Genomic DNA, 20592 nt, shown 5'->3' on the forward strand with positions numbered 1-20592 from the left:
TGTGAACTGCTTGTGCAAAATGTCAAGAAAAGCATTGACATTTCCGTCATTTTCATATCCAAATTAATGGTGTTGACAACTTAACGATAATATCGATAGCAATCGATATTTTAAAATATTATATCGAAAATATCTAATGTTGGGAATATCGATGGTTTGCCAGCTCTGAGCCCCATCATGGAGAGACCGATAGACGGACCTACACATATAGCCCAATCAAGTGAGTTCGTCAAGACATTAATTTTGGTATATACCTACATATTAGTAGATGTAAGTTTACGACCATTATTTCGATGTGTTACAAACTTTTTGGTCAAACACACCTTATAATACCCTCCCCACATAGTGGAGTAGGGTAAAAATATACGGTTTTTTTGTAAATATCTTGCTATTTATCCTCAAAACAATTTTCCATCCAAATGTATAGATTTTGTTTCCGATTTATAACAAATACAGTCCAAAAATAAGAATTCCTACTACTTTGGGGTGACAAATAATTTTTTGCAAAAATTACCAAATCTAAATGTCAAAGTTGTGTTTCACTTTGGACATATAGGCTGACTTCCGAAACGTCCGTTGCTTTGTATTGGTGCATGAAACTAGGGGTTTTCAGATCGAGTTCCATACTAGAATAATTTTATGAAATTCACAACTGCAAAACTCGATCTAAGAACCCCTAGTTTCATGCACGAATACAAAGCAACGGATGTTTTGGAAGTCAGCCATATTGGAGCTTTAATGAGATTAGTTAGTCCAACATTCACGGCATGTTACACTATACTCGTAATGGTCTGGTTCGATAATTTTTAGTAAGTCTTGTTCTCTCGTTGGAGCCTCTTTTTCGAGTAGGTATTTTTTTTTTTAATTTTGGTCCGTAGTATTTATCAATTTAGTGTTGCTAATTACATCAGCAATTCACACAAAAAACAATATTATTTTGTCATGATCTAGGACTTAGGAATACTGGTAAACTTGTTTGTGCTTTCTGGATACTTTTTTACAGACTTTCAGAATAATGAATATTAAATAGGTATTTCAATATTATTTCCGTGAACTCGATGTTATACTATTTTCCATGGTATAGAATATACATAGAACCCAAACATACGATATTCCTCCTTCTCTAGTAGGGGTTTAATTTCAAGCCTATTCGTCCTTGTTTATTGTTAATATGGCCTCATGGGTTTTTAACTGTAGACCCTTCGTGACCCTTTTTATGCCTGAACTTTATCACATTCAATATTGGTAGACCATCATTAACCACAAAAGTCATAAAAATGCATAATGGCTACAAATTTTATCTGTGACCAAAAGTAGTAGGTAATTCTTATTTTTGACTGTATTTGTTATAAATCATATATAAACTTTCCATATTTTGACGGAATATTGTTTTGAGGACCAATAACAAGAAACTCGCACAGAAAACCGTATAATTTTTACATACCTAATATGTTGCCATCAATTAACAATTAATATAAAAACTGTTGCAATTTTGGTATTTGCAAATATTTAGTTGTCTAACTATATATACCATACATAATTAAATGTATTCCATACATAATCACAAATATACGTTGACTAATCTTTAATAATATTTATCATTTCTTTTCCTTTCATAATTTCCAATTGGAATCATAATGGATAACTGCTCTTCATCACAACCATGTAATTCAGTATGTCCAAATATGGGTTAACATAAACAAAGTTCCGTTTCCTTTTACAGATTTGCCATTTCTCGTACCAAACAATGCAACCAAGTGCAAGAAAAAATCAGCACTGCAATATTGCAAAACAGCTGATTGACATGAACAACTCGAAAAAAGTTGGGGAATCTGAATTGGTGTTCCCCACTAGAAAATTAACAAAGAAGGAGAGAAAAACCACAAAAAGGGGAAAACTTTAAACCGTTCAACACATAAACAAAAGCACAAAAGCCTGTACTTCTTCAACTTCTTCAACAAGACAAGCATTGTGAAATCTCCAAAACAAATACAAATTATACTCACCAACAACAATAAATAAAAACGACGTAGTTAACAAGATTTGGTCAAAACAATATTTTTTTTTTGCTCAAAAAAAAACTTTCTTTTTTGATTTTCTTGAAATGTTTTTCTTTCAGAATATTTATCGAATCGGAATATTTTTTGGTGAGTTTATTGTGTTTTGATTTAGTTTCGTTTTTCTTATTTTACGTTTTCGTATTTTTTGCCCGCACTCACACTACGATTTCTCCTTCTTTTTTGCTAGGTCTTCTTCTGTCACACTCTGAAAACGAGACAAGAGCAAATAAACAACAACACAAATCTCGTTGTTATTATTGATGGAGGGGAAAACTCGATCGAAAACGCACACACGACGAACGAACGTATCAAAACGTAGTATGGTGAATTATACGTAATTTGACAACTCGAAGAATGTCAAGAGCAAACGTAAACGACGACAAGAGTAAACGGAATACTCGTGTGTAAGGAAAAGACAAAACTTGCTTCTTCTTGCGTTTGTCAATTGGGAAAAATCTTTAAGTGATTTTTATGCAATTTTTGTACAATTTAGCACTAATCCTTTATCAGAAACTAAGGATGCTTTGTTCAGTTATCACTTGGGTACACTTTCACAACACTTTTCACCATATTTCAGTGTAAATTTTTAAAAAATCTCGTGCGACATGTGGTACATGTGGTTTTGCCGTTGGGTAGAAACTTCGAAAAGAGCGATGACATTTCGACAAACTCATAAGAGGGGTAAAGAGCGGGGCGCACATTATGACAACCGCATGTTGTGTGTGTGTTTTTCTGGTTGTTTTGATTCTCACACCTATTGTAAAAACATGTATTAATTTGTGACGAAAAAAATCACATTTTCTGTTTTTAACAATAAATTTAATTTGTTAAATATTAATTTATTTTAAATAAATTGCTATTTTTTAATTTGTAGTTTATAATTAGAAATATAAACTAATTGGGTGGTTCATAGACAGTTTTTTTGTTGTAAACATATCGAAAATATGCAGCTCTGTTTTTCGAAGATGACAAATTTAAATTGTCCGTTAATTCAAATTTCGAGTTGCAGCAAAAAATTTCATGTTTCAATGCAATCCACACGGTATCGTGAAAAATGCACTCCGTTCGATACATTTTTAGATTTATAGATCCCTAAAAGTACGCTAGTTTTTGAGTTTTGCCTTTATGCTGCTTTTACACGGTATGTTTTATAAATTTTATACATAGCAACTGTCACCTTTTTCGCCATCTGCACGGCACAATTGTATATGTATTTCATTCGTTTTCTGGGGCTCAATCATGGTAGAACAATATAAGGTAAAAGCAATACCCAGCTGACTGAACTGGGCTGTAACGTTAGTGTCAAATTCCATACGACATTTTATATATTTATTTTTTTGTTCGATGTATATTAGGGATATATATTTTTTGAGGAAAAATATATCATACGGAAAAAAACTATTTCCCGTATAGACTTCATATCAATAATATGTAACCTCTTCCAAGTCCGAACAACGTGCCGCACACTGTTTATAGAAGCGGTATAATATTTGTCATGGCAGAATAAGAAGGTAATCTCATTTGAAAAACGCAGCTTTACGAAAGGGATTGTTCTTTCTTAGCCTATGTAAAAAAATCATTGATGCACTCGGATTTTTTTTTAATTTTTGTTCTTTTTTTCTTTACTCTGATATTTTTTGCAAAAGAAAAAAATGGTTAAGGTCCTGGAATTTAGTCTTAAATTTTAATAACTCTTGGACTGCTAAATAATATTATTTATCATAATTGCATTTTATTAAATGAATTTGTTAGCAAAGATCTAACTTTATCATCAATTCAAATTTCTTATATCCTTAATTAATGGATTAAATTCAGGTTGAATTAACAAACGATTCGTCACCGAAATTCAAAATTTACCCTAATTTCTTTGCTACAATAAATATCCGCAATTTGTCCAATTGCTTAGTCCATCATTAAGATTGGCAGAATAGAAGTAAATCAAATGCAAACAAACGATCCAAGGCAAATGTTGGTCTATTAATAGAGCAACTTCTAGTATCACTAAAACAAAACACATATTACGATCAGATATCTTCTACAAGAAACCTCTCAGAGCTGCATGGTTTTCTAATTTATTTCCCATGGTACAATTATTAGAAGGTAGAATTTAAACTATAGGCATATGTAAACAAAATAAAGGAAGTGTCAATAAAATATTTTAATTAAAAAACGTTTATATTTGATTAAATATAATTTTCATTTTTAACGATTCTATGTCATTTCACTAATAACTCGCAGAAAATATAATTCTATCAAAATATTCGAAATCGCTAAGAATTAATTGACGCTTTTCAAACCCTTGTTTTTGAAATCAAAATTCACACGTTTTACAAGGTTTTCGCATTGTATCCACTAAGGTCATGGTAGAATAAGAAAAGGTAGCAGCAATATACAGCTGACTGAACTGGGTTGTAACCATGGTATAAGTAAAGAGGTAGATTTAAATGAAAAAAATCTATAGAACCCTTGTTTTTCCTGAATTCATAAAACTTCAAAATTAGTAAACAAAAAGGCAACAAGTGGGTTTGTTTACAAAATTCCAATTTTGATCATTTTATAAAAAACGCGAAAAATGAATGAAGGGCCAAGGTTTCTCCACATAATCGAGTTGTGGATATGATAAAATGTTTGTTTCAATAATAAGCTGAAGGATTTCTTCCATACAAATGTTCTGAAAACAATTTTGGAAATCATTGAATTCGATTGTTTTTAAAATTGTTGGCATATTATTCAAACATCACACACACACATACAAAGATTGTGTATATTGTTTTGAAGTTTTAGGAACAGTCGAAAGAAAAAAAAATTAAATTGACAGGGAGCTTTGGCTAACCTTTATTATTAAACCATGGTTGTAACGTTAGTGTCAAATTTCATATGACATTTTATACATTTATTTCTGTTTCGATGTACATTAGGGACATATATTTTTTGAGAAAAAAAAAAATATCATTCGGAAAAAACCATTTCCCAGAAAGACTTCTTCATATCAATGATATGTAACCTCCTCCAAGTTCGAACGATAAGCTGCGCAGTAAATCCCCGCTTGAAGAGGCGATACAACATTTGTTAATATGTGAGGTATTTTGTTTAAATTTAAAAAAAAATAAAGCCCTAATAAACATGTGCTTCTTTGATTTCTAAAACAAAACATTGAAACAGCTTCTCCTTTTTCTACGAATTTCCAGCGACCCCAATCTTTTCTGCAAGAATTCTACTTTCTGCGAGAATTTATGCATGTAGTGGAATGATGTGGAAACATAAAAATTTCCAAAAAATTTTCCAAAATATTCAACCAAATGTGAAAAATTATTCCAATAATTTATAGACATTTCCTTGTTTTGTTTACAAATACAACTGGCAGTAACGTTACAAACAAAAACAAATTCCTTTGTGGTTGTTGTTCGAGTTGTATTTGTTGTTGTATTAAATACACAAAAGCTCTTAAATTTTGCATGTGAGAAAAAAGGGCATAATAATGTTTAGACAATCTTGGACATTGCTTTAGCTATAGCTAAAACCCTTAGAACTTATTGCCGCATTTTCTGAAAAACACGATCATGGATATGAGTGAATTCATCCTCCGTGGGAAATAATTTTAATGGTATTTTACCCTCATCGAAAATGGAAATAAAAGCACAAAATTTCGTTTTGAAATGGACACTTATATTACAGCACAGGTCAGCCATCTGAGTTTTACTGTTATCTTATATAAATACACCATGAATTGTATCTTAATAATATGTATTTCGGACAATTTTTCGACGTTTTTTTAGAAGTGGAGTGGCCCACAAGGTCAATTTGCGATAGATTTATTTGATATTCTTTGCTTTTTATTGCATTATCCAAGCTGTACATTTTTGTTTCTGTTTAGAATTGCCGTTAGGTCCACAAAGATAATTCAAGATCAATTTCTTTGTTCATATGCCGGTTAAAAAATCAATAGCGAAATGGGCAGGAAAGGCAAAACCAACTCATAGGCAAATCCTGCATATAAGTGATAATAGTGAGCAAAATGGCACGGTTTCGCTCAAATTCGGAATTTTAAGATTATTGTCACACTAGCCAAATATAACGTTAAAAACTCCCCAAATTTAGGGGATAATAAATTGAAATCTATTTATTGAAAGGTTTATAATTTTGCAATTTAATTAAAATTATTAGTTAATGTAAAATTATAAATTAATGTGAATTTATTGGTCTGTTCCTTTACTATAAAAAATGGTAACAGTGGCAAAAAATGGTAAAAGTGGTGAACTGGTCTCATATAAATCGTATGCTTGTTAAAGTAAAGGAACGCTTTGCAGGTTAAAAATGGTAAGAAATGGTAACCTCAGGCAGGTAAAGGAACAAAGCTTATAATAACCATTTAGAATAACATGCTGTTTATATTAGAGCTTTTTGCAGGGTTAACCTTCTTTATGAAGATTTATTTGAAATATAAGCAATGGAATTGACATTTAAAACCCAGTCGGTTTGTTAAATCCGGTTATATATAAACGGGGTATAAGTTATGTAGTGCAAGTATTATTTATAATATAGCTCACCTGCGATCGGATTGAATAATAAATCAACTAAAGCAACAACACAACATCCATTCAACCAAAATTTTGCTCTCACCAAACAAACAGCAACCACGATGACCGAGCGACGACGATCTAAACGCGCGACTAAATAATGGTCAAGATATATTTACCAGGTTACGTAAAGAGCACAACAACAACCCAAGTTTGGCCAACAACCCAAGCTTCGAGATATATCCTCATCAACCCAATTACCTTCCCTAATGGGAAGGCTTTAATACGAATGTCAATAAAGCAAAATCCGTCTATTTTATTGGGAGATTTAAGCAAAATGAAGGAAGTATTCCTATAGATTTTTACAATATTTTCTACTACATAATGCATGTGAAAAAATATTTTTTAAACAAAAAATTATTTTTTTGACCAAAATATATGCTTATTTTGGCTATAACATCGAAACTATAATACCAATGATTGATTGTAGTCTCATTTGATTCCCCGTGAAGTTTTGATCCACAACAAGTTTTTGTGTAATTTTATGACCACTAAATGGTTCTTAATTTTGAAAAAAGTTTTTATAATACTTTCTATCTTAAAAAGCGAAATAAAACCCCCATAACTTTTGTCCGCAACAACCAAAAATTGGCTCGCGGTCATATTTGTACTGGGAATTTTTTTCTTAACCTACATATCATAAATCGTTGATGTAGCGCGAAAAAATGTATCCTTTTTTTTCTGAAATGGAATATGAAATAATTGGCAATATTCGTGATATATAACTAACTAAAGTTTTACATATTTCTTAAGAAACCTACATCTATGTATGTTGGTTTTATCTTTAAAAAATAAAACCTTCCCAAGGGAAAATACGATATTGTAGTCATGATTGTAAAAGCTGGATCTTGTGGAGTCATTTTAATTGTTGTCTTGCCAAACAGCCATTTTAGGTTGTCACCGCAGGATTTTTTTCAGTTGTTGCACATGCTTTTTAAAAGTACTTTAAAATGCACACCGTTGCAAAAGCTACCTCAGTTTTCTACCTGCTGCTTATTTAGTGTGTATTCTGCGTTTCAAATGCGCATCAGTGACGCTGTGGATTTCAATACTTCGCATTAATTCTGTATCACTGACACTAATTCTTTCAATTAATAGGTGTGTCTTTTTACGTGATAATTTGTAATAATTATTACAAAATGTTACTAAATGCTGTCTTTTTACACAAAAGTTCAGTAAAAGAGAGCGAAGTTAGAGAACAATTTTGACAGTTGTTTGCTGAGAAATTGCTAAAAGTTGCTGATAGAATTTTTCCCAGCAACATTTAGCAAGTTCGATCAGCTGTTTTTTAATCATCTGCTAATGGTCAGCTACTCAATGTTTATCTTATTCTTGTGGAAAAATACTATAAATATTACGATTCAGGTTTATTTATTGATTATTTTACTAATATATTCATTATTTTTTACTTATTTTGTTTAAAAATAAAGAACTTTTTCATTGCTTTGGAGTTATTTTTTCGTTCATGCATTGGCGCCAATGTTTTTGTTTTGTTTTTCAACTGTTATCTTGCTAAAGTTTACTAAATGCTGTCTTTTTACTTTTTTTCTCTATTTTCGTATCAAAGAGCAAAATCTCTCTTACTCTCTGAAAAGAACTTACTGAATAACTGAAAAAGTAAAAAGACACAACTAATGTGACCAACAGCCATTTATATTTGTCGCAATAGGATTTTTTAAGGATTGAACAAAAATGTACGTCTGAAAGCATGGACTTGATCACGAAACACATCATACCTCTGTAAACAGGACCAGACGGAATTTATAAACGTTTCTCGAACACCCCTTAAGCGAAAACTTTGTGTGGAGGTACTGAAAGGACTGCCTCGATATAGTCCATCCTTAAACTATGTCTGGAAAAAATATTGCGAGGATTAATTTTTGACAAAATCTGTTGATCCGGTCGTAAGTTATTATACGCACAATTTTAGCGAAAATTTGTCAACTTTTATATGGGAAGAAGTAAACCTTTCCCCCATTCTCGAATTTGATTAAACATTTGAAAAAATATGACGAAGACCGATATTTGGACCACATCAGCAGATCCTTCAGACGGGCGGACAGACAAGACATAATCGACTGCAAATGGTCTGAAATTTTTAAATTTAAAAATTTTAAATTAAATTGTTTTCAGATTTGAAATGTAAATAAACCTGACGTATGTATGTATGTTTTAACATACAAGTTATCAGGAAATAAATAATATTGTTACGGAATTAGATTTAACTAATCTCCGTGTAGACGTTGTTTTATTCCCCGATACGATTTGTACCAAATAAAACAGGGTTCGTTTTAGATTACGTTTCTACAATGCTTTATTTACTTTATTACGCTTATTCGGAACCGACTTTAATTACTTAGTACACAGCTAGTCTCTAGTTAGCACGCAGCAATTCTTTAACCGATCTGTTCAGTTCAACGCTTAAAACACAACTCACTCGCCATTGCCAGTTCCCCTGTAATTATACCCCAATGTCTCCCTGTTCGAGAAATATCTAGAACATATGGCAACACCACGAATCTGTACAACGAACTAGAGTTGTATAGTTCATGAACGAACTAGTTCAATTGAACGATTCATTGAAAAGAGCGTATGAACTAGATCAGTCGATATAGTTCATTATAGTTCACTGAACTGTAATCAGTCGGTGACGTACGATCAACGAACGATTCAGAATCTAGTTCAACATGTCGTTCACAAATACATAAAGTGACGGCGTCGTCTATGTTAAGGGATGCCTTTGTAATGTGATCAGTTTGTTTATGTTTTGGATCAAGGTACATGGAATAGCTGTCCGAAAATGAAGATTTCTACAAAAACATACGAGACATAACATATTACAATATGTCGAATCCAGATTCAATCTGCCTTTTTGGATAGAAAAAAAGGGAAAAAATAAAAAGAAACACACACACACACAAAGCTTTTTTGCAATGACAATTTCTACACACACACACACATAACATACGATTTTTTGCCAGCCACCTAAATGAAGGATGTTTTCCTAAAATTAATTAATCTTTCTTTAAGAATGCATTAAAACTATGCATATGTAATATATTTGTTATGGAGTACTTAAATTATATTAGTCTTTTGTTTGTATTTGGTGTATGTATGCGTTTTCATCAAACGACCGATTAAGAGCCGGTGAACGATTTTGATCCCAATGATTGAACTGGACAGTGAACTATGAACTAGATTACTGACCTAGTTCAGTTTAAAGAGCTGAGCTATTGAACTAGATCTTTCAAATGAACTAGATTGTACAACTCTACAACGAACACACAAGCTCTGTTCCTTTACGTGCCTGAGGTTACCATTTCTTACCATTTTTAACCTGCAAAGTGTTCCCTTACTTTAAAAAGCATACAATTTATATAAGACCAGTTCACCACTTTTACAATTTTTTGCCACTGTTACCATTTTTAAAAGTAAAGGAACAGACCAACAGACGCACATTCGCACTAATGGGTGTTTTACACGATATGTAATTTTACATATGTGTTGTCACTTTGCGTATACATTTTGTATATAAAAAGTGACAACTCATATGTAAAAAACATATCGTGTAAAGTACCCATAAGCGAACAACCAGACTCACATACATGGGGAAAGATCAATACAGTGGACGAACACAGTAATGACGTAATTACAACAACAAACAAATGCAAGAAATAAAGAAGTAACAAACTAAACGATAATTACATGATTATGGCAAAACAAAACAAAAGCACATTAATGAAAGGTAAAGAACTAGAATGATGAAGAGATTTCTACATGGTAGTTGTTGTTGTTGCTTAAATAAAGTAACTGCGTAATAAAACTTTACGTTACAATTCAAATTTTTAAATTTACGGAAATTAAACTAAATTAACTTAAACCTATCAGTTACATTCGTAACAATATGTTATTAAATATGTAATATGTAGTTAAAAACATAAATTAATATTACTAATAAATGTGAATAATTGCAATAAGGTGCTGACATAGCTGTCAACGCCCTAATTGCAACAATAAGAATATTTAGTAGGGCAATAAGGTGCTGACTTAGATGCCAATTCCCAAATTGCCACAATATGCTTACAATACAATTTGGTGATGGCTAGCAATACCAAAGACATAAATACAACTAAGACTAGACAAAATGCATGCAACAAAAAAATGTTTACGAAACTTTGTATAGAAACATTACCCTTAGCAGGTTGCAGTTAATTCAAAATCACAACCAAGTGTAATGGTATCAGAAACGAAATTTATGAATTCAAGGATCTATTCAAGAATAATTCTATGTCAATTGGAAAAAATGTTATATCACCATATCGTAATATAACATTATAGCTGTGTTCCAGAACTAAAAAGTTTTTACAATTTTTACGACTTTTACACATTTTACTCGAAAAAGCGTTCCCGTACACAAAAAAGTTGTAAAATGTTCACTTCTCTTTAAACAAAAATGGCGCTGAATGACGCTCTCTTTAAAAACTTTTTACACGACAAATTTGGGCGAGTAAAAAAATAGTAACATGGTTGCCGGCGTCTGATTGGCTGATACGCCGACTTTGACATTTGTTCCAGTTTTTTTGACGTATTTTCCATTTTTCCGTTCCCGAACTATTTCAAAAAACGTGTGTGTGAGAACAAATTTTTTGCAGTTCTCTCTTTTACGAGTTTTACCATTAAAAAGTACGGGAACGAAGCTTATGTTAAATTCAAAAGCCATTCACTGAAGAATGATATCAAAAAAATGTCTTATCTTGTTGTATTTATAGCTCTGTTCCTTTACGTGCAAGAATCTTCAAGTTTTACCACTTTTTACTCGAAAAGCGTTCCTTTACTTCAGACTCCATACCATTCATATGGGAGCAGTTTACAACTTCTACTACTTTTGCCGGTTTTACCATTTTCAAAAGTAAAGGAACAGACCATATGTCTTTGGCTATACCTTTAGTCCCAATTTACATTGGGCGAGTTTACTTGCGGCAATTGTCATTTTGTAGGAGAGGGAGGTGAGGCATATGGTAACCCTTTGCCTCTCAGCACCCTCTCTCACCTACAAACTGACAATTGCCGCAAGTAAACTCGCCTAATGTAAATTGGGACTTAGTTTAAGTAAGTTTAATTACATTTCTGTCAATAAAGAAGGCAGTTCGCTAAAAAGTAATTCCGGCAAATATGCCGTTGCGTTTTATTCGTTGAGCCAAAAGGCCAACGATAACCAAATATAATAATTTATAAGAATATAATTTAATGGACAATTGCATTAAGTGATAACTTATACATACAAAGTTTGTCTAACTCTTGTTGTTGTACGAATTTGTACAAGTTCAGTAACTTCTTGTAATCGGCTAAGATCTTTAGCATTGTACTGTAGAGTAAACGAACAACATCCAGTAACAATTCGTACAAATTTTGAGTAAACGAACACAGATAATGAAGGGACGGCAGAGCGAATACAACTCTGTGAGCTCTGAGCGGGAGGTATCATTGTATCATGTGTTTCTTGTTGTTGTTTATTCGTTGCTGATTTTTTGCATTTTCCTTCATTTTATATTCTCCGCCGAATAAATAACAACCCATACATTCGAATTAAAAACTTTTGTGATGAACAATAAATTCAAGAAAAAATTATTATCTGTTAAAATTAATAGTAAACATACAGTAAGGGACAAAAGTTTACATACACCCCCTAAATCTAGTAAATATATAAATATTTAATTTTTAATGAACTTTAGTTTCTATAAGCAATATCGCCTTTGCATGATCAAACTGGAAAATAAGTCTGTCTGGTTACTTTCCCAGCATGAACTTTCTCAGACACTAAGGGGTTTTTATTCTCTTTTGCTAGGAAATTGTAAAAAGTAAACATACACCTTCCCAGCAAAAACCAGCAAGCAATCAGCTGGCTTGTCAAAACAGAACAATTTGTCCACCAATAAAGGAAGCAAACACGTTGTATTTTATTAAAAATAAAAAAGAAAATGAAACAAAAAAGTATTTTTCCACTTTACAAATTTGTTCTCCATAAAACAATACAATTAGACTATGGGCCACTATTACATGTGTTCTTTTACTATCTGATGGATTTGAAAATGTAAAATAAACTAATTTGGAGGCATTAAAAATAGCCCTGTTCCTTTCGTGCAAGAATCTTCAAGTTTTACCACTTTTTACTCGAAAAGCGTTCCTTTACTTCTGACACCACACAATTCATATGAGAGCAGTTCACAACTTTTTGCTCTGTTCCTTTACGTGCCTGAGGTTACCATTTCTTACCATTTTTAACCTGTAAAGTGTTCCCTTACTTTTAATAGCATGCAATTTATATGAGAGCAGTTCACCACTTTTACCATTTTTTGCCACTGTTACCATTTTTAAAAGTAAAGGAACAGACCATTTGCTACTTTTGCCGGTTTTACCATTTTCAAAAGTAAAGGAACAGACCAAATATAAATTTCACATTAAAAGTTAATGACAAGAAGCTCCTCCTTGAAATTCAATCATCACTTTTAACTTTAAGTTAACCGGAACGCTATAAATCTGTTCGGTAAATCCAAACTATAACAAAAGGAGACTTATAATAATGGGGGTATGTTATTTCCACAATAAAATTGTTTTTAATTTTCATAAACATAAATCAACAACAAATTAAAAACAGATGGTTGATTGTTTTCAGGAAGAAGAAGAATTGCTAGTTGTTGCTAGAAGAAATTTGTCCAGCAATAATTTGCAAACTCTCAGTGAAAGAACTGTCAAAATGTCTCTCTCGAATCGCTGTCTTTTGCTGGTTTTTTTGTGTTAACAAACCAAGGCACATTGAATTGAATTGCCTTGTTAACAGACGACTTCCAGCAACAATTGGTACAAATTGTTACAAATTTTAGGGTAACCAGACAGGCCTAATGAGTGTGAAGAGGAATCATAAAATTGACACAAACATTATTTGCGTGTCTAAACTGCAAGGACATTTTCAAAGAAATTGAGACGAAAATTTGTCATTCCAGTTTGAACGTATAAACACGGACTTAAGGAACAAAGCTTTTGTATTTGTTTACAATACGTATTCCACTAATCACACACGAGTCATCAATGGCATGTGACAGATGAGAGAGCAATTATCCCATTGTTTACATTAAATCGGCAGTTGAAATAAAAAATCGCACAATTCGACAATTCGGTTGCCTAGTTCTAGTTTTTGTAAACACATCAGCATACATACTGAAAGAAATAATGTTTAAATGAATGAAGAACATAACCCATCCGATATTCCCGCTTAGGAACTTAACACGAACGCAACGCATACACCGGCAATTGTTTACATTTCAGAGTGGAAGAGAATTTTTTACTACACCAAATACAGCAGACTGGCGATAGGCAGTAGAAGGCAACGCAAGAGAAGTGAAAAGGGTGGCTGTATTAAAATAACATTAAAATTTTTCGCTTTATCAAATCACAAGTGCATTCGATAAAAGCCCGAGCAACCAGAAATTAATAAGACGGAAAATGTGTGGAATATTTGCTTATCTCAATTACTTGACGCCAAAAACACGTCATGAAGTTTTGGATTTGTTGGTGAACGGTTTGAAGCGTTTGGAATATCGTGGCTATGATTCCACAGGTGTGGCCATTGATGCTCCTGGAGAGCATAGTGATATCTTAATGGTTAAACGTAGTGGCAAAGTTAAAGTATTGGAAGATGCCATACACGAGCTGTGTTCCAGTGAAGATTATATGGAACCTTTGAGGACACATGTTGGTATTGCTCATACACGTTGGGCGACACATGGTGCACCATCGGAATTGAATTCACATCCCCAAAGATCTGATTTGGACAATAGTTTTGTGGTGGTTCACAATGGTATTATAACTAACTACAAGGATGTCAAAACTTTGCTGGAAAAAAGAGGCTATGTTTTTGAGTCGGATACTGATACGGAAGTTATTGCCAAATTGGTGCATCACTTGTGGACTCAACATCCTTCATATACATTCCGAGAACTTGTGGAACAGACCATTCAACAATTGGAAGGTGCCTTTGCTGTGGCATTTAAGTCCCGCCACTTTCCCGGTGAGTGTGTGGCATCTCGCCGTGGTTCACCTTTGCTTGTGGGCATAAAAACCAAGACACGCTTGGCAACTGATCACATTCCCATACTCTATGCCAAAGAACATCGCCCACATGGACATAGTGGCATACAATCAATGTTACCCGTTGCTCGCACAGAATCTCATTCGGAATTCATGCCATTAGATGATACTGAGGTTGAGTATTTCTTTGCCTCGGATGCTTCAGCCATAATCGAACATACCAATCGTGTAATCTATTTGGAAGATGATGATGTCGCAGCCGTCAAAGATGGTGCTTTAAGTATTCATCGCTTGAAGAGATCATTGGATGATGCACATGCCCGTGAAATTACCACATTGAAAACAGAAATCCAACAAATTATGAAAGGTAATTACGACTATTTCATGCTAAAGGAAATCTATGAACAACCAGAGTCTGTTGTAAATACAATGAGAGGTCGTGTACGTTTCGATACACAAGATGTGGTTTTAGGTGGCATAAAGGAATACATACCAGAAATTCGAAGATGTCGCCGCCTAATGTTGATTGGTTGTGGTACTTCTTATCACAGTGCAGTGGCCACGAGACAGTTATTGGAAGAGTTAACTGAATTGCCAGTTATGGTTGAATTGGCATCTGACTTTTTGGATCGTAATACCCCCATATTCCGTGATGATGTTTGCTTCTTTATATCACAATCTGGTGAAACTGCCGATACTTTGCTGGCTCTGAGATATTGCAAGCAAAGAGGAGCCCTAATTGTGGGCATTACGAACACGGTGGGCAGTAGCATTGGCCGGGAATCTCATTGTGGTGTACACATTAATGCTGGTCCTGAAATCGGTGTTGCCTCAACCAAGGCCTATACTTCACAGTTTATTTCCCTGGTTATGTTTGCTTTGGTAATGTCTGATGATCGCCTATCTTTGCAACCCCGACGCCAAGAAATCATTAAAGGTCTATCGAATTTGGCTGATCAAATTCGTAAAGTTTTAGAATTGGATTCGAAAATAAGTGAGCTGGCCAAAGAGCTGTATCTGCACAAATCTCTATTGATTATGGGACGTGGTTATAATTTTGCCACATGCCTTGAGGGTGCCTTAAAAGTTAAAGAATTGACCTACATGCACAGTGAAGGTATTTTAGCTGGAGAGTTGAAACATGGTCCTTTGGCCTTGGTGGACGATGAAATGCCTGTTTTGATGATTGTCTTACGTGATCCAGTCTATACTAAATGCATGAATGCTCTACAACAGGTCACCTCACGTAAAGGACGTCCTATTATTATATGCGAAGAAGGAGATGAAGAGACTAAAGCATTCTCTTCGAGAAGTTTGGAAATTCCACGCACCGTTGATTGTCTCCAGGGTATTTTAACAGTCATTCCTATGCAATTGTTGTCTTATCACATTGCTGTTTTACGCGGATGTGATGTGGATTGTCCACGTAATCTAGCCAAATCGGTTACCGTTGAATAATTTACATTCACCCTGACCTTATGGGACATTTTATTGTTTTCATGTTGTAACCAAAAAATAGCCGCAGCACCTTGCATTTCCAATATTTATACCTATTTTTAAAATTTTAGATTTTTTGTATTATTTGAACAGCTGTTTCTGACGTGTACTATTTTTATGTCTTATTTTTTGTCTGAGCGATTATTAAAACATTCTCTAGATTTGAGTTTAAAATTAAAAACCCAAGCAGAAAAAGTTTTTGTGCAATTTATAATATAGTTTTAAACTATGTATTTATGTATACACTTTCTAAAACGTATTTTATATACATATATCGACATTCAAATACATATATAAACTTATATCCAACCTTATGTATGTATTTTTAGCCATTTTGATTAATAAACGATAACAAGTAACAAAAACTTGGCAGATTTTTTAAAAATAGGGTTTATCTTGAAACGTTTACTTTCTAAACACAGAACGAAAGGAGAGTGTCATATATGAAGAGAAACACTTGGGAAGGTATTCTGTCTGCAGAAGACCTAGTGCTCCTCTCTTTAGCTTTGGCTTCTTGTAATGCTTGCTGCTGGAGATTTCCAAACCAAAATTTGTATCATAGCCAATCAACTTCGTCACCGTCGCACAGTGGGGTGAAATTACCAAATAAATGGAGATTGATTCATGGGAGCATTTAGTGGTCCATGTAGTCTCAGTTTCTTGTTGGATGTTGCATCCCAGTCCGTTTGTCTTTTTTGTTATTTGAAATAGATTTGTTTTCATTTGTTCAAAAATGTCCATGTTTACTGTCTACGAAAATTACCAGACAGTGCAGAGGCAACTAGCCAAATGTTTGTATGTATTAGTGAATCAGAGTTGTATTTGCAGACAGTCTGTCTTGTGTAAACGCCAAGTTACTTCTGAAAATGGTAAAACCGGCAAAAGTAGTAAAAGTTTAAAACTGCTCCCATATGAATTGTATTGTGTCTGAAGTAAAGGAACGCTTTTCGAGTAAAAAGTTGTAAAACTTGAAGATTCTTGAACGTAAAGGAACAGAGCTTGTATGTATTTGCGTTGCTACAACAGCAGCAACCGCATATCTTCTTCTTAATTGACAAATTCGTTATCCGGATATAGGCGATCATACAATAATTTATAAATGGGTGAATATTCCCAGCAAAAAGTTTGCATCCGCGGATGCAGTTAAATCACTAGAACAATCTTTTCCTATGAATTCACCCATGAATTTTACAAGAGAGCGCGCAGCTAGGATGCACTCCATTTCGCTTCCACAGCACACAGCTAGGATGCACTCCATTTTCGATCCAAATCACAGCCTTTGATGTAGTGTTTTGGATTGAATTTGAATGCAGTCTAAAGATGCTATAAAATGCAAGCCATTGCAAATATCCCAAAATAAATAAAATACATTGCTTATTCGTATAACTTTATTAGCTTTATTACACTAATGCTTGGTTTACATTTAAGAAATCCACTCGATTTCAACTGTCAAATCCATAGGTTAAATGTCAAATGAAATCCAGATGCGATTTCATTTGACGTTTGAGCTATGGAATTGACAGTTGAAATCGAGTGGATTTCGTAAATGTAAACTTAGCATAATACAAATTATAAAAACTCTCCATTAAATTTGATCATAACTAGGCGTTTACACCAGACAGTTTGTCTTCAAATACAACTCTGATTTACTAACACATACATACATTTGTCGTTTGTCTCTCAGCTGTCCATCATTTTTTCACAGACAGTAAGGAAGACAAATTTTTGGCATTTTTGTAAAAATAAGTGAGATAATAATTGAAATGTGTTGAAAACAAAAGACATGAACAAAAACAAAATATGAGAACGGAAAACAAAAATAAATCGATGATTTTCATTCAAAATTTTACAACTGTTGTTGCAGTTGTCCGGACGCCTACGTCACACAGGCAAGTTGTGGGATTTTGACAATCAATACATGAAGTCAACTGTCCTGTCATTTGTAAACGCAGGGCAACTGAGTTTAGTCCCAATTTACATTAGGCGAGTTTACTTGCGGCAATTGTCAGTTTGTGGGTGAGAGAGGGTGCTGAGAGGCAAAGGGTTACCATATGCCTCACCTCTCTCTCCTACAAAATGACAATTGCCGCAAGTAAACTCGCCCAATGTAAATTGGGACTTACTTCCTCTGCTCTGCTTTTTGTGACACCGCAACTGATATTAGTTGTGTCTTTTTACTTTTTCAGTAGAAATTATTCAGTAACTTCTTTTCAGAGAGTAAAGGCCTGCGTACATAAGCTGCTTTGCCTGCTTACCTTGCTTGCTTCTGATAAAAGAATAAAAAAGAAAAGGGCAACCCAGTTCGAAATTTGCTCGGCCTTCTTTATTCTTTTATTTTTATTATGTCAGAAATGAAGCAGGAAAGCAAGGCAATCAGGCAAGGCAACTTATGTACGCAGGCCTTAAGAGAGATTTTGCTCTTTGATACGAAAATAGAGAAAAAAGTAAAAAGACAGCATTTAGTAAACTTTAGCAAGATAACAGTTGATAACCAAAACAAAAACATTGGCGCCAATGCATGAACGAAAAAATAACTCCAAAGCAATGAAAAAGTTCTTCAATTTTAAGCTAAATAAATAAAAAATAATGAATATATTATTAAAATAATCAATAAATAAACCTGAATCGTAATATTTATAGTATTTTTCCACACAAATAAGATAAACATTGAGCAGCTGACCATTAGCGGATGATTAAAAAACAACTGATCGAACTTGCTAAATGTTGCTGGGAAAAATTCTTTCAGCAACTTTTAGCAATTTCTCAGCAAACAACTGTCAAAATTGTTGTCTCACTTCGCTCTCTTTCACTGAACTTTTGTGTAAAACGACAGCATTTAGTAACATTTCGTAATAATAGCCCTGTTCCTTTACGTGCAAGAATCTTCAAGTTTTGCCACTTTTTACTCGAAAAGCGTTCCTTTACTTCAGACACCATACAATTCATATGGGGGTAGTTTGCAACTTTCACTACTTTTGCCGGATTTACTATTTTCAAAAGTAAAGGAACAGACCAAATTATTACAAATTATCACGTAAAAGACACATCTATTGCTTCATCATCCAAATGGTTTTTCATTTTTCCTCCAACTCCAGTTCAGATTTCAAAAAAAACTCTAAAGGCCTGGGTACATAAGCCGCTCGGCTTTCTTGCTTAATTCATTTCTGGTAAAAGCCCAAAGACCAAGTTCGACCTAATTGAAATGTGGTTCTGACATTTCTTTATTCCTTTACCAGAAATGAATTAAGTAAGAAAGCCGAGCGGCTTATGTGTCGAGGCCTTAAAGCCCTCGGCACATACGGTCCGTTTAGTGACACGTTGGGATACGCGTTGTCCCAAAACAGTTAAATTATGTTTAACTTTAATGCGTCAGCCATAATTTTGTTTTTCAAAAAACTTGGCATCACTTACACATTTTTCATGTGGTTGTTGTAGCGCGACGCTCAACGCACCGTATGTGCCGAGCGCTTAACTCCACTTCAAAAATAATTTGCGTCTCGTGAATTACAGCAATGTCCGTATCTTTAGTTTGTATTTCTTTATTTTTTTTAACAAATTCTTATAATTTTAGACACTCTTTCTTGTGTTCAGGAAAAAAACTGTGACTGTAGGGATCAAAAAATTGGCTGCTTGGCTAGGGATCTATAAGCTTCTGAAATGTATCAAGCGGAGTGCATTTTTCATAAAGCCCTCGGCACATACGGTCCGTTAAGTGACACGTTGGGACACACGTTGTCCCAAAACAGTCAAATTATGTTTAACTTTAGCTTCGTTCCCGTACTTTTTAATGGTAAAACTCGTAAAAGAGAGAACTGCAAAAAATTTGTTCTCACACACAAGTTTTCTGAAATAGTTCGGGAACGGAAAAATGGAAAATACGTCAAAAAAACTTGAACAAATGTCAAAGTCGGCGTATCAGCCAATCAGACGCCGGCAACCATGTTACTATTTTTTTACTCGCCCACATTTGTCGTGTAAAAAGTTTTTAAAGAGAGCGTCATTCAGCGCCATTTTTGTTAAAAGAGAAGTGAACAATTTACAACTTTTTTGTGTACGGGAACGCTTTTTCGAGTAAAATGTGTAAAAGTCGTAAAAATTGTAAAAACTTTTTAGTTCTGGAACACAGCTTTTAATGCGTCAGCCACATTGTTGTTTTTAAAAAACTTGGCATCACTTACACTTTTTTCATGTGGTTGTTGTACCGCGACGCTCAACGTATCGTATGTGCCGAGCGCTTAACTCCGTGTGGACTGCATCGAAAGATGTATTGAAATCATAACTCTGCATTGCACTACTTCCAAACTTTTTTTCTGGGTTGCGAAAAGACTTGTTCTCAGTGTGTTTATGTAAATGTACTATAAGGGACAGGAACG

At 33.8% G+C, this 20592-nt stretch overlaps 2 protein-coding genes across 2 annotated transcripts in view; one reads left to right on the forward strand and one right to left on the reverse strand.

Moving 5' to 3' along the window:
• Positions 1-2712, reverse strand: part of larp (La related protein) — a 101741-nt gene extending 99029 nt beyond the window's left edge. Inside the window, exon 1 of the mRNA XM_073959938.1 lies at positions 2007-2712. The gene's annotated coding sequence lies outside the window, so the exon portion shown is untranslated. The remainder of the gene's footprint in view (positions 1-2006) is intronic.
• Positions 2713-13716: 11004 nt separating this feature from the next.
• Positions 13717-16584, forward strand: Gfat2 (Glutamine:fructose-6-phosphate aminotransferase 2). Its single transcript, XM_073959941.1, has one exon. It carries the CDS (start codon positions 14138-14140, stop codon positions 16178-16180), a length of 2043 nt encoding a protein of 680 aa, XP_073816042.1. The 5' UTR covers positions 13717-14137; the 3' UTR covers positions 16181-16584.
• Positions 16585-20592: the final 4008 nt, after the last annotated feature.

Source organism: Musca autumnalis, unplaced genomic scaffold (assembly GCF_047663935.1).
Source record: "Musca autumnalis isolate F117 unplaced genomic scaffold, ASM4766393v1 scaffold_1, whole genome shotgun sequence".
Taxonomy (NCBI): Eukaryota; Metazoa; Arthropoda; class Insecta; order Diptera; family Muscidae; genus Musca; species Musca autumnalis.

Coding starts and splice junctions, on each gene's coding strand:
- Gfat2 (XM_073959941.1), top strand. CDS start 14,138: ATGTGTGGAATATTTGCTTATCTCAATTACTTGACGCCAAAAACACGT.